The sequence below is a fragment of the Bos indicus genome, chromosome 10 (genome assembly GCF_029378745.1).
Source record: "Bos indicus isolate NIAB-ARS_2022 breed Sahiwal x Tharparkar chromosome 10, NIAB-ARS_B.indTharparkar_mat_pri_1.0, whole genome shotgun sequence".
Classification (NCBI taxonomy): Eukaryota; Metazoa; Chordata; class Mammalia; order Artiodactyla; family Bovidae; genus Bos; species Bos indicus.
Window position 1 is genome coordinate 38,213,826 of NC_091769.1, and position 15,858 is coordinate 38,229,683.

Here is a 15,858-nt window from a genome sequence, read left to right on the forward strand (position 1 = left end):
CACACTCACCAAAGCAGAGACAAAACAAAGGTGAAGCACAGAGGACTCTTGGGGGGCAACTGATTAGTTATATGCTAGCTGTAAGTATGTTCCCACATTCAGATCATGAATCTGTTCCTGAGTATACAGATTTGCGGACATAACAAGCCTGAATGATCTATTTCTTTTTGAATCTAATTATAAATCCAAAGAAACCCAAGAAGACCAGGTTAGTTCAGGACTCAATTCAGTGTTCTGAGGCCATATGACTCGGGAAAACCACAAATAGACTGGAACCCCAAGAGGTAGGAAGAAAGAGGCTAGTTTTGTAAACTTGATGAGCACTTAGGTTGATTCAATATCTTGGCTACTGTAAATAATGCTGCATAAACAAGGGTGCATGTATCTTTTGAAATTAAATAAATTTTATACTTCTTTCTTCTTAATTTTACCTTTGGATTGTTCATTACTAATGTATAAAATACAAGTAATTTTTGTATCTCATATCCTGCAATCGTGCTGAACTTGTTTATTAGTTCTAACAATGTTTTAATGGATTCCTTAGGATTTTCTATATACAAAATCACATCATCTGCAGCTTTACTTCTTCCTTTCCAATTTGGGTGCTTTTTATATTTTTTTCTTGTCTAACTGCCTCAGCTGGAATGTCCATTATACTAATGAATGGATACTCACTGTGGCAAAGCAGAATATGCCTTACTCCCCATCTTAGGAGGAAAGTATCCAAAAGTATCCTAAAACTGAGTTTTAGGTTCTTTTGACACAAATCCATCCTCACCAGCCTACCTCACCTATTCCCTAATTCATATCTTGAGTCAGGTATTTTTACAACAAGGCCTGGTTTCTTTTAGTAGAAAATGGTACTTAAGAGATCAAAATATAGACCCTAGGGATATTCAGTGTTATAGAGTTATCAGGAACAGTTTAAAGAATACAAAAACTATTTATTCCTTAAGTTTTAAAAAGGATTCTTTTGTGAACCCATTTGAGCATGGCATTTTTTAGAAAGTACTTTCTTGTGACAACTTTTTAAATTTCTTCAATGGTTATTAACTGTTAAAGTTTTTTCTGTTTTTGAATAAATTATAACTATACTGTTGGATAAAGGAATCTATTTTCAAATGTCTTTGCACAGAGTCATATAAATAGCCTTTTATAATCCTCCTGTATCTGTGGTTCAATGGTCATTTTCCCATTCTCCTTTTTAATTGTCGCTATCTGGGCTTACAGTTTTTTTTCTTGATTAGGAGGTATAGTGGATAATATGTTCGTTGATTTTTTTTTTTCCTTTAAGAATAGCAATTACGGAATTTATGTGTTAGTTCTATTGTTTTCTAATTCATTATATCCTCCTGTTTCATAATAACTACTTCCATTCACTCTTTTAGGATAATATATTGTTTATTCTTACTTATCAAATTGACTGATTAACAAACAAGTAATCTGAGTTCATCTTTTCAGTGTAAATTCACTCCTTTAGAGAAATATGGAATCAAACCTTTATCAATTTATCAAATCTTTAAATCCTCTAGAATCAAATACAACTCCTTACATTTAAATATTAGAACATAAAATCAGGATTCTCGAAGGAATTCAGCTTAACCCATACAAATAACATTTCTATTTAATTTCATCAAGCTTAAAATAGCAATTAAAAAATAGTAATATTCTTACCTCTTTTGTGGTACCTGCTCTTCCAGGTTCATGACTTATACAAAAAGGACCAGTTTTCCATGCTTCTGTGTCCCCACAGTCACAAAATCCTCCTCCAGTAGAAGTATGCATCTGACAAATGAAAAATGTGTGTGTTAATTTCAAAACATTTTACAAAGCAAAGAAGAATGATAAAGAGAACTCAAATAATACATGTTTCCTGCTATTTAACCTTGATTGCCTTTAATATTATAGATAAATATCAAAAAATATTTTGATAACAAAAAAAATTCTCAATACTTAATCACAACAAAAATGGACCTTCAAAAGTGATACATTTTTGAAACATACTCAGTTTTTAAATAGTTTAATAGTTTTTAAAACAGATTGTGTCATGTGCAAAAAAAAAAGAAAAGAAAAAGAAAAATATATGACACCCAGAATGCTTGAGTAGATTTTATTAAACAGACTTTTTAAATCATTACAATGATACTAGCTTAAGTACTTAAGAAATGTATATTTTCATCCACATTAATATCCTACAGCAACTAAAACTTATTACAACATTTTTTTCTTTGAGGGTGCCTGTTAAAAAAATTATCTAAAATATAGTAGCTTAGATAGAGAAGGATGACAATGACCTGAATTTGAATCTTCCCCAAATCTCCCCCCTCCAAATTATACAACTAACAAGGAGAACAAGTAAAGCCACACATGACCCATGTCTGCAGGATTACTGGGAGTCAAAAAAATAAATACCACAACCTCCAAATGACTTCTGAGTTTCTGTTGCCTATCACTTCAAGCATGTGGATACAGACAATAGGAGAGGGAAGCTGCAAAGACTCCATTAAAGAGAACAGAAGGGTATAAAGGACTTAAATCAAGCACAGACAAAATCACATCCCAGAAGAGAAAGCTCAATGTCAAGGAACAAATACTGAACACAGATTGGGACTTGGTGGTTCACAGGGAAAGAGACTGAAGGTGAGCAGGACCAGAAGTGGCCACCTCTGAGAAGCATTACTTTTGGAGGAAAATCAAATACCTTTCAAAAGGTGGTAACCCCTTATAGAATGTGACAGTAAATGAAAGAAAGAAGAAAGAAAGCTTAAGAATCCTATAGAAACAAGAGAGAAACAAGACATGCCAAACCCTCCCCTCACTTCACCACCATCACCAGTATCATCTATAAAAGAAATTACACAGAAGAGGGTAAAACTGACAGAAAAGAGCACTTGTGAACACTATTCATGAAATGAAATAGAAAAAAGTACACCATATCCATGTGAAACTGTTGCAAAAAAAAAAAAAAAAGCTGCAAAATATAAATAAGAGCCAAAACTCAATTATGAAGCTGGAAGAAAATATAATGCTCTAAACTGAATTACCCATCCTCAAACAAGCATTAAAAACCCTTAATCAGATTAAGACACCTTTAATCATAAACACAAAAATTAAAAACAGAAATGGACAAAAAAGAAGAAATAAATGAGACCCGAATTAACTCAGGAGGAAAAAACAGAAGAAAATGATATATCAGAAGTAAATAGCATTGAAACAAAGCAGGGAAATAAGAGAATGAAAGTAAGATGAAGCAAAGAAATACAGAATCAGAGGAAAAATGGTTGAAATAGAAGATAGGCCTAAGAAAGGTAGATAAGCTTAACGAGTCACCAAAGAAAAATCAAAACAATGGAACAGGGATGACAATCTAAGAGAACTTCTGAAAACAAACTGCCTTAATCTACACAGTGAAAGGGCCCTCAGTGACTGAGAAAAAACTCAGTATGATCAACTCCTAAAACTATTAGACTTTAAAGATAAAAGCCCTGAGGTTTTGGGCAAAAAGAAGAAATAACATAATCACAAGAAAATTAGACTGGCACCCGATTTCTCAACGGGAGAAGGCAATGGCAACCCACTCCAGTACTCATGCCTGGAATATCCCATGGATGGAGGTGCCTGGTAGGCTACAGTCCCTGGGGTCCCGAAGAGTCGGATGCGACTGAGCAACTTCACTTTCACTTTTCACTTTCATGCATTGGAGAAGGAAATGGCAACCCACTTCAGTGTTCTTGCCTGGAGAATCCCAGGGAAGGAGGAGCCTGGTGGGCTGCTGTCTATGGGATTGCACAGAGTCGGACACGACTGACGCGACTTAGCAGCAACTTAGCAGTAGCAGACTTCTCAATAGCAATACATGAAACAAGACAACAGCAGAGCAGCATTTTCAAGAAAAGAAACAGTAAACCAAGGATATTATCTACAGCTAAGCTTTAAAAATACAATTTTGAATGTGTCAGAACTAAAGGAACACTGTATACACATGACCTTCCAGAGGGATCTGTCTGAGCAGTGATCAACAAACTCTCTGTAGGAACAGACAGTAAATATTTTAGGCTTTGCAAGCCATGGAATCTCTTTTGAATTACTCAGTTCTACTTTTGTAGTGAAGCAGCAGCCACAGATAATAAATAAATGAATAAACATAGCTATGTTCCAATGAGAATTCATAGGCACTAAAATTTTAAATTTCATATAATTTTCATTTATCATGAAATATTATTGAGAGTCCCTTGGACTGCAAGGAGATCAAACCAGTCAATCCTAAAGGAAATCAGTCCTGAATACCCATTGGAAGGACTGATGCTAAAGCTCAAACTCCAATACTCTGGCCACCTGATGTGAAGAACTGACTCATTGGAAAAGACCCTGATGCTGGGAAAGATTAAGGGCAGGAGGAGAAGGGGACGACAGAGGATGAGATGGTTGGATGGCATCATCAACTTGATGGACATGAGCTTAAGCAAGCTCCGGGAGTTGGTGATGCATAGGGAAGCCTGTTCTATGGGGTCGCAGAGTCGGACACAACTGAGCGACTGAACTGAGAACTGATTATTCTTCTTATTCTTTTTCACAATATAAAAACTAGCTTAGGGGCTTCCCTGGCAGTCCAGAGGTTAAGACTCTGCACTTCCACTTCAGGGGGCATGGATTCGATCCTTGGTTGGGGAACTGAGATCCCACATGGCTTGTGGTATGGCCAAAAGAAAAAAAAAAAAAAAAAGAATAAAAACTAAACTTAGCTTGCAGGCCATATATAAAAATAGATGGTGAACTGTATTGGACCCACAAACTGTAATTTACTGAACCCTAGAGGATGAGCCTCAGCTGACCAAGCAGTGACTGGAGAAACTTCAGAGAAAGGATAGTTGGTAAATATTTTATGTATGTAATTGTAATGCTAAGAACAAATCAAAGGGCTTCCCCATTGGCTAAGTGGTAAAGAATCCTCCTGCAATGCATGAGACATGGGTTCAATCCCTGGGTCAAGAAGATCCCCTGGAGAAGGGAATGGCAACCTTCTCCAGTATTCTTGCCTGGAAAATCCCATGGACAGAGGAACCTGGAAGGCTACAGTCCATGGGGTTAAAAAAGAGTTGGACATGACTTAGCGACTGAAAAACAACTAAGAACAAATCAATCATGTTGATGTTCGGGAGAAATCAACACAATACTGTTAAGCAATTATCTTTCAATTAAAACTAAAGAAATTTTTTTAAAAAAAGGACAAATCAAAGCTGTTGAAAGATACATGCATAGAAGAATGTAAACTTTATACAACCTCACAATCAGAAAGACAACTAAAATAATGGGAGAAAGGAAAGAGAAAGCATTAGATTATCAACTACTATGTAGGTAATAGGAAGAAAGCAAAGATACCATTAAAACTGACAAACTAGACAATGAAAAGTTAAGTAAGGGAGTAAAAAGGAACTAAAAGCACTATAAAAATTATTACTACAAATGTTACTACTAGAATGAAGGTAACAAAAGAAATTAGAATATACAAATCAATTTTATATACTGAGGAATGCTAAACTCATCCATAATTACTAAAAATGTAGTTTCAAATCAAAGTAAAAGTATAAACTTTAGTATAGGGAATGCCATGGAAGCAAGACATAAACTACAGAAGCATTAAAAAAAATTCTGGCAAACATAACTACATATTAATTAAAATGTCATTAAGGCAAATGACAGCATAAATCAAGTTTAAAAGACAGAAAATAGATTTCATACACTTAACTTATGATCCAGCAATATCGTTCTGAGGTTACCAAGAGAGATGAAAACAAATGTCCATACATAGACTTGTATTTGAATAGCTTTATTGAAAAGCTAGAAGTCAGTCCAGTATTCATCAAGTGATGAACAGGTACTATATTGTGGCATTTCCATACAATGGCATACTACCAGGCAATAAAAAGGAACAAACTGCTGATACATGAGAGGCGCTCAAAGGCATTATGTATGATTTCACTTATAAGACATTCTGAAAGGCCAAAACTATAGGGACAGAAAACAGATCAGTGAATGCCAGGAGCTAGGGGTATGTGAGCAAGAGGACTGCCTGCAAAATGGCACTAGAGAAGTTTTGAAATGATATAAATGTTTTATATCTTATTGTGGGGGTTTGTTGTTGTTGTTCAGTCGCTAAGTCGTGTCCAACTCTGCGACTCCATGGACTGCGTGAGCATGCCAGGTTTCCCTATCCTTCACTATCTCCCAGAGTTCACCCAAGTTGATGTCCATTGAATCAGTGATGCCCTCCAACCATCTCATCCTCTGTTGCCCCCTTCCTCTTCTGCCCTCAGTCCTTCCAAGCATCAGGGTCTCTTCTAATGGGTCGGTTCTTTGCATCAGGTGGCCAAAGTACTGGAGTTTCAGCATCACTCCTTCCAACAAATATTCAGGGTTGGATTCTTTTAGGATTGGCTGGTTTGACCTTTCTGCTGTCCAAGGGACTCTCAAGAGTCTTCTCCAGCACCACAGTTCAAAAGTATCAATTCTTCAGCCCTCAGCCTTCTTTACAGTCCAACTCTTACATCTATACATGACTACTGGAAAAACCATAGCTTTCACTATACAGACTGGAACTTTGTCAGCAAAGTGATGTCTCTGCTTTTTAATACACTGTCTAAGTTTGTCATAGCTTTTCTTCCAAGGAGCCAAGTGTCTTTTAATTTCATGGTTGCAGTCACAGTCCACAGTGATTTTGGAGCCCAAGAAAATAAAATCTGACACTGTTTCCACTTTTCTCCCATCTATTTGCCATGAAGTGATGGGACCAGATGCCATGATGCTTAGTTTTTTGAATGCTAAGCTTTAAGCCAGTTTTTTCATTCTTCTCTTTCACCCTCATCAAGAGGCTCTTTAGTTCCTTTTCACTTTCGGCCATTTAGAGTGGTATCATCTGCACATCTGAGGTTACTGATATTTCTCCTTGCAATCTTGATTCCAGTTTGTGATTTATCCAGCCTGGCATTTTGCATGACATACTCTACATATATTAAATAAGCAGGGTGACAATATACAGCCTTGACATACTCCTTTCCCAATTTTGAACCAATCAATTGTTCCATGTCTGGTTCAAACTGTTGCTTCTTGAGCTCTATACAGGTTTCTCAGGAGGCAGGTAAGGTAGTCTGGTAATCCCATCTCTTTAAGAATTTTCCAGTTTGTTGTGATTCACGCAGTCAAAAGTTTTAGCGTAGTCAATAAAGCAGATGCTTTTCTGGTATTCCCTTGCTTTTTCTATGATCCAACAGATGTTGGCAATTTGATCTCTGTCTGGTTCCATTGCCTTTTCTCAATCCAGATTGTACATCTGTAAATTATAGGTTCATGTACTATTGAAGCCTAGATTGAGGGATTTTGAGAATTACCTTGATAGCATGTGAAATGAGTGCAATTGTGCAGTAGTTTGAACATTCTTTGGCATCGGCCTTCTTTGGGATTGTGATGAAAACCAACCTTTTCTAGTCCTGTGGCCACTGCTGAGTTTTCCAATTTGCTGACATACTGAGTGCTGTATACTTTAACAGCATTGTAGGCTTTCCTGGTGGCTCAGATAGTAAAGAATCTGCCTGCAATGCAGAAGACCTGGTTTTGATCCCTGGACTGGGAAGATCCCCTGGAGAAGGAAATGGCTACCCACTCCAGTATTCTTTCCTGGAGAATTCCATGGACAGAGAAGCTTGGCAGGCTACAATCCACGGGGCCACAAAGAGTCGGACACAACTGAGCAACTAACATTTTCATACTGTGGTGGTTACCAAACTGTATGTGTCTATGAAAACTCATGGAACTGTACACTTAGAAAGGTAGATTTTATTGTGTATCAATTATATCTTTAAAAATCTAACTTAAAAATGAAAAATTATTAAAGACAATCATATTAAGATAATATTTGTGAAGTATATAACATAGCAGTAAGAAAAAAGTAACAGAAAAATAAGGACAGAAATAGGCATTACACAGAAGAAATTAAACATACAATTAAAAAATGAAAAGATGTTCATAATACTAGTAATAGAAGTGCAAATTAAAATAATCAGATAATTTGACTACTAACAGATTGGCAAAAAGTAAAAAGACTGATTAAATAAACTTCGGGACAGATATAGAGAAATGACTGTAAACTGACACAGCAATTCAGAAAAAAATCTGGAAAAATCCATCAAAGTTTATGCACACACCCTTCAAGCCAGAAAATATACCTCTAAGAATCTAGTCTCAAGCACTCTTGAATATATATATTAGTGTATAAAAAAGGTATATGTATATGTTGCATTATTGGTTAATTCCTGTAAAACTGGAAGCAATGTAATTACCTAGAAAAGAGGGATGATTTAAGTATATAATGACATACTCCCACAAAGGAATACATGTAGCAATTAAGCAAGGCAAGAGTTATTATATGGATCTGATTCACAATGTACATTTAAATTGTATTCATTGGGGAATCTTTCCTCTCTGTTCCAATAAATCTTGGGCATACACATGACTCTCAGATAATAAAAGTTCTCATGGTCATGACAGTCTCTGTCCAGGCCTTAGAATGCCCAATTCTAAATAATGATCAAATTGTCAAGCTTTCTTTTTTTTAAATATAAATTTATTTATTTTAATTGGAGGCTAATTACTTTACAATACCGTATTGGTTTTGCCATACATCAACATGAATCTGCCACGGGTGTACATGTGTTCCCCATCCTGAACCCCTCTCCCACCATCCATCCCTCTGGTCATCCCAGTGCACCAGCCCCAAGCATCCTGTATCATGCATCGAACCTGGACTGGCAATTCGTTTCACATATGACATTATACATGTTTCAATGCCATTCTCCCAAATCATCCCACTCTCGCCCTTTCCCACAGAGTCCAAAAGACTGTTCTATACATCTGTGTCTCTTTTGCTGTCTCTTATACAGGGTTATCATTACTATCTTTCTAAATTCCATATATATGTGTTAGTATACTATATTGGTGTTTTTCTTTCTGGCTTACTTCACTCTGTATAATAGGCTCCAGTTTTTTAAAAAAAGCATAAACTTGGTAAAAAATTGGTAAATTATATTTCATGAGACTTTAAAATTTGGGGAATGTATCTACACAATTGAATGCTATTCAGCAAAAAAGTTTGTGAGCTACTAGCGACTAAATAACAGGTACAGTAATATGAGTGAATCATAAAAACAATACACTCAGTGAAAAAAGCCAGACACAAAAGCATATGTACTATATGATTTCATTACATAAAATTCTAGAAAAGGGAATACCAAACTACAGTGACAGGAACCAGATGAGTGACTGCTTGGGGGCTACAATGTTCATCATAGCACTATTCATAATCACCCCAAAATAGAAACAACCCAAATGTCCATCAGCTGATGCACGCATAAATAAAATGTGGTATAGCCATACAGTGGCATATTATTTGATAATAAAAAGGAATAAACACAGATACATGCTACAGCCTGGATAATCAATGAAACATCATGCTAAGTGAAAGGAGCCAATTACACAGGACCACATGTTGTGTGACACCATTTATATGAATTGTCCAGAATAGGCAAATCTGTAGTGACAGAAAATAGATTAATGGTTGTCTCAGGCTGCAGGAAGAGTTGGGGTAAAAACGGTTATGAGGTTTCTTTTAAGGGTGATAAAAATGTTCCAAAATTTATTATAGTGATGACTGTGCTACTCTGTGAATATACTATGTGAATCATACTTTTTAAATGTGAATTGTCTGTCAATAAAGATGTGGATTATCTCTTAAAAAAAAAAAAGAATTATTATATGTAACAACACAGAACTATCTCCATGATACATTAAATTAAAAACAAGTTGCAAGGAATTCCCTGTTGGCCTAGTGGTTAGGATTCTGGGCTTTCACTGCCATGGCCTGGGTTCAATCCTTGATCAGGGAACTGAGATACTGCAAGCTGCACAGTGTGGCCAAAAAAAGTTGCAAAACAGAGTACATAGTAGGATCCCATTTATACACACACACACACACACATACACACACAAACATACCTCCTAAACATATAAATATATATGTTTATAAATAATAAAGATCTGTAGGGATGTGTACTAAATCGTGTTTAGTTTAACAAAGTATGATGGGACAGAAAGGCAACAATAATTTTTATTTGTATTTTTCTGTATTATTTGAATTTTGAAAAAGTAAGTTTTATTGCATTGCTTAAGTAAATAATTTTTTAATGCTGTTGCATTTTGAAGATAATACATAAATTCTCATTACATAGAACTAATCTTAAGACAGACCCTGATTGTTACTTCTATAATTAAATCTTAGATATCAGCCCTGCCTATGATCCTAATACTTCCTATGATCTGCCCTTTTGATCCTAACACTTGATTTCAACAAACATCTGTTGAAGGACTTCCGTGGTGGTCCAGTGGTTAAGACTCAGCTTCTAGTGCAGGGGGTACAGGTTTGATCCCTGGTCAGAAAGCTAAGATCCCACATGCTGCATGGAGTGGCCAAAAAAGAAAAAAATAGTAATAATTTTAATACTGGGTGTTTTTGTCTATTTTGAGGATAAAAATGCAAAGTTTACTGAAAATTTTTTTTAAAGAATGTGCTTCAGTATATTCTGTTTTTCATATTTACCTTTTTGTATGTATCTAAGAATGTTTACGTCTACTCTCTAAACAAATTTCAATTATAGAATAATAAATACAGTGTTATCAGCTACAGTCATCATGTTAAATACCTTAGATTCTCAGACCTTATTTATCTTACTGTAGTTTTTAAATTAATTTATTTTTAGTTATGCTGGGTCTTTGTTGCTGCACTTAGGCTTTCTATGTTGTAATAAGCGGGCACTACTCTCCAGTTGTGTGGCATGGGCTTTCTCATTGCAGTTGCTTGTGGCTGCAGAGCACAGGCTCTAAGTGCACGGGCTTCAGTAGTTGCAGCATGTGGGCTCAGTAGTTGCAGTGTGTAGGCTCAGCTGCACCACAGCATGTGGAATCTTCCTGGACCAGGGATCAAAACCACATTACCTGTGTTGGCAGCCAGATTCTTATCTACTGTACCACCAGGGAAGTCCCTTTACTGTAGTTTTTATTTTTAAGGGATAAACTACTGAAAAGCTGGATGTCACAAAGAAGGGGCACATTACACACAGTAGATCAAGCTCAAATTTTTATCTCTGTTCTCAAAAATTTTGTGTTTGTTTTTATGCTTCTACTTTATTTTCAATTCTCATCTTAGATTCTGCAAGATCATAGCAAAAAGTCTTTGGTGTGGGATAGCAATTTTACACAAAAGAGATAGATCAAAAATTCAATATGGGGTTCTTTGATATTAAATTAAAATTTATATGAACACATGAACACATTTTTAGGGGGCTTCCCTGGTGGCTCAGACGGTAAAGAGTCTGCCTGCAGTGCAGGAGACCTGAAGAAGGAAATGGCAACCCACTCCAGTATTTTTGCCTGGAAAATCCCATGGATGGAAGAGCCTGGCAAGCTACAGTCCATGGGGTCGCCAAGAGTCACGACTGCCCAACTTCACTTTTTCTTTTTTTTCCAACTATTTTTGTGCCTGCAAGTCAGATACTATCAAGCAAACTGCCATGTCTGATCCACAATCCTTTTAAATTTTTAACTCAAAGACAAATAGGAAAATTCAGTAAATTTTATCTTTCCAGATGTTCTCAGAAAGAGTTATAAAACACAGTTGGATAATCTATTTACACCAAATGAATTACCTATGTGTGTTGTGAGGTAGCAATGAAAGACTATGATCTTCTATGGTAATAACACCCTCAATGCAGAAGCCTTCCCTCCTCACAGTGTGTGAAGAGTGTGAATAAGGGATGGAGAGTCACCTTTCATTATTTCATCAACTACTGGTGTTTTCACAGTATTTTAAATGCCTGATTTCAATTTTACAACAATACCAATATTTATTCTGAAAGGTAATCACATGTTCCAAGTAGCAGAACTTCCAACACGTTCTATAGGAATAATTTGCAGTTCTTTTTTTGTGGGGGCAGGGGGAGGTGTGAGGTGCGCTTCATGGCTTGCAGGATCTCAGGTCCCCAACCAGGGACTGAACCCAGGCCATGGCAGTGAAAGCGCTGAATCCTAACCAGTAGACCACCAGGGAACTTCCTAATTCACAGTTCTGAATCATACTTCAGAAAAAAAACTTGCAGCAGTGCAGGATTTATTCCTACTCCATCACAGGTAATACTGCATAGATCTCTACAGGAACTTTAAATTCTTCTGCTGTGAACTTTAAGATTGCTATGAAAGATGTACTTTGGGGAACACTGAGTACTCCATAAGGCATCCATTAGCGTGATTTGAAATGAATCTTCAACATGGCAGAGCAGGTCTGGACAGAGACCCTACACCATCTCTGTGAAACAGCTCCACTCCCTCCACAGTGCTGGGGACAGCAAAAGTTGTTCTGCGCTATTCTGTGCCTAAAGGTTTTTCTTGGTGCTTTCTTAAAACAGTATCAGATCTTGGGTCTGCATCCCAATCGTTATCCTTTTCTTCCCCTTCTCTGCAGCAAAACATATCCCTTCTTATTTCTTCTAATCTTTTTTTTTAATGGTTTCATTTTTTTAAATTGTGTTTTATTTAAAAAGAATATACACAATATATAGGTGAGTTACAAAGCAGAATAATGAAGTGAACACCACTGATTCAGCATCTAACCCAGGAAAATATTAATACTGTTGCCAAGTTCCCTGTGTGATCCTCCATTTGACACGGAGGTTATTGTTACCTGAATTGTATTTATTAGTCATTCCCCTGCTTTTCTTTAAAAATTTCACCACATCTAACAGGTATTTCAGAGAGATTCTATCACTTATTCCCCCAACAAAAGTCTTCTGTTCTTTACACACACTTTTGAAGGGCAGTATTTTTTAAAGCTTATTAACATAATTTTTTATTAGTTACACAATAGTCCATCCTCCTAATAACACAAAGATTCCTGAGTAAGCTGTACATGCACCTTCTATAGGAAGAGCTTTGCAAAAACCTAAAGATGATAAACTTAAGGATGCTTCACAAAAGAGTGCTTTGTGGTGCAATGTAGACTGTAAGCTTTCAATACTGAAAGATAGCTTAGTGAAGAGGTTCCCAAATTTAATAGACAAGCTTTACCAGTCAACAGAAAAAATCAGAAAAGGAAGGAATGTGATGAGCTCTTCCACACAGGTACATGTATACAATTTAAAGACCTGCTTTTTAGCCTGAGATTATCCTACTTCCTTGGAATTAAATTTTCCTTTTCTTCATAAAACTATAGGAGATGGTAAGGATTTTTTGGTTGCTGTTCATGTGCTCTTTTTAAAGTTAAAATTGAACTTATTTAGCCAAATAAAAATTTGAAAACCCTGTGTCTTACCCAAAGTCTTCTGAAATTGTACTGGCCCACAGAATTCCAAAGCTTGGCACCCTCACTAAGACCACAATATAATACTATTCGATACCTACCAGATTGGCTAAAACTTAAAAAGATGGCAACATCAAATCTTGCAAGAATGTGGAGCCATAGGAACTCCCATATACTGCTGAAGAACTTACAAATTGGTATAACCACTTTGGAAAACAGTCTGACATTATCCACTATGACTTAAGATATACTCTAGAACTCAGCAATTCTATTCCAGATATACACCCTGGACAAACTCCTATACGTGTGTACCAAAATACACAAATAAGAATGTTCACAGAAAAATTGTTTTATACAGTAATAGTCCAAAATTGGAAACAATCTACATATCCATATACAGTACAATGAATAACAATGTGGGTTATCAAACACTATAAGGTAAATGGACAAAACATATACATATATAAATATGCACACACACACACACATATATACATACACATAATGCTGAGTGAAAGCTACTCAACAAGAGAAATGTACAGAATGACTCCATCTATACAGAATTCAAAACCAGATGCAACTATTCAATATGATTTGGGTGAGAAGCTAAAAGGAAAATGAAGGAAACTGTTATCACAAAACACAGAAGAGAGGTTATATCATAAAGTGGGAGAGAAGGATGGTGATCCAGAAGGAGGCCCCTGAGAACTAGCAATGTCTCATTTCTTGATCTAAGGAGTGGTTAGAAAGGTGTTCACTTTATAGTTATTCTGTAAGCTGTTAATATGCTTTATACAATCTTTTGTATAAAAGAGATGTACTTAAAAAAAAAATTGTAAGGGGCTGTCTCTTGAGGTAGCAGATGCTCCACCACATATGTTTAACCAGAGCTAAAAGTTCACATATCAGATGTGTTATAGCAGGAACTCAAGTACTCATCAGGAATTTGGACTAGCTGGCCATCAGTCTCCTGCCAATCAAGAGATTTTATGCATCTATTTCCATACCTTGTAACGATGATTTTTATGAACACTATTCTGGAAGCAGTCCATACAGAGTACACATGTTGGATCAATTGCACAGTCCCTGAAAAACATTAAAAATCAGGTGCCAAAATTTAGATGACTCCCATTGATGCTCAAAGTATAACAATGATATAATGTGAATCAATTTCCTATATGATACACAAACTGTTTATGAAAATACTTTAAAAATTGAATTCCAAATAATGTTGGCCTCTTTCTGGCCATGTTTTAATGTATATGTTGGGATGTTTGGTTTTGTTTCCTAAATTACCCTCCTTACTTTGAGCTCTCGCCTGGTTTCAAACTATTAAATTCCACTTCAAAATTAGTTTCTGGTGCGTGATTTGGCAGCACATATGCCAAAATTAGTTTTCTGAAAAATTGATCAGTTTTTCTTCACTCTCTGCATCATCTTAGCCTATTACAGTTACAAATGTATTTTACAGGCACTGATTGTTCACTGGTAAATGAGGCTTGGTTAAAGAAAAAATTCCTTAGAATGTAAGCAACATAAGGGAAAGGATTTTAATTTATTTTGTATAATATCTCCCAAGCTTGTAGAGCAGTACCTCAGTTCAGTTCAGTTCAATTGCTCAGTCGTGTCCGACTCTTTGCGACCCCATAAATCGCAGTACGCCATGATAAATATCAATGAATATTTATTGAATAAATTAAATTCAATCTTTCCTATTTTTTTCCTTAATAAAAACTTTTAAAATGTAAAATTTTATTTAATACTTTCAGGGAAACATTGACAATAATATAAACAAGTGCAAAGTGCAAAATTAATTTTAAAAATATTTATTTAGAAAAGTTGAAGCGATAGAATTGGGCAATGTTAAAACTGAACTTTTAAATGCTAATAAGTAAAGACTGACTAATAACAGTTTCTAAAATATATATGATCTACTAACCTATTCACAGCAGGATTTCCAAATCTCAGCAGTACTGACACTTTAAACTGAATAATTATTTGCTGGTGATACAGGAGACTATCCTGTGTACCATAGGATGGTTAAGCAGCAACCCGGCCTCTATCCACTAGATGTCAGTACCATCCCCCTAGTGTGACAATTAAAAATGCCTCCGGGACCCTTTTGGAGAAATGAGGTCTACAAATGTCTTCTACTATGCTTTAGTTGAAACCAACCGGGCTTCAGCTAAAAGTACTTAACAAGATAAATGAAACTGCTATATAGTAAAATGGTATACAAAATACAAAAGTTGAATTTTCCCTAAGAAAATAAGAGAATAAAGAAATGTAGTATGTTCTAAACAACTGCTGTGTGTGCTTAGTCACTCAGTCGTGTCTGACTCTTTGTGACCCCATGGACTGCTAGGCTCCCCTGTCCATGGGGATTCTCCAGGCAAGAATACTGGAGGGGGTTGCCATGCCATCTTCCAGGGGATCTTCCCAACCCAGGGATCGACCCCAGG

The 15,858-nt window shown here is 36.1% G+C and overlaps 1 protein-coding gene across 2 annotated transcripts in view; it reads right to left on the bottom strand.

Annotated features, from left to right (window-relative positions):
• UBR1 (ubiquitin protein ligase E3 component n-recognin 1) overlaps positions 1-15,858 on the bottom strand; it is a 152,825-nt gene that overhangs the window by 114,273 nt on the left and 22,694 nt on the right. For both annotated transcript variants that reach the window (XM_019968618.2, XM_070797369.1), the window contains exons 3-4: positions 14,404-14,482; positions 1,675-1,785 (exon numbers count right to left, since the gene is read on the bottom strand). In XM_019968618.2, coding sequence (XP_019824177.2) covers positions 1,675-1,785; positions 14,404-14,482 — 190 coding nt within the window. The remainder of the gene's footprint in view (positions 1-1,674; positions 1,786-14,403; positions 14,483-15,858) is intronic.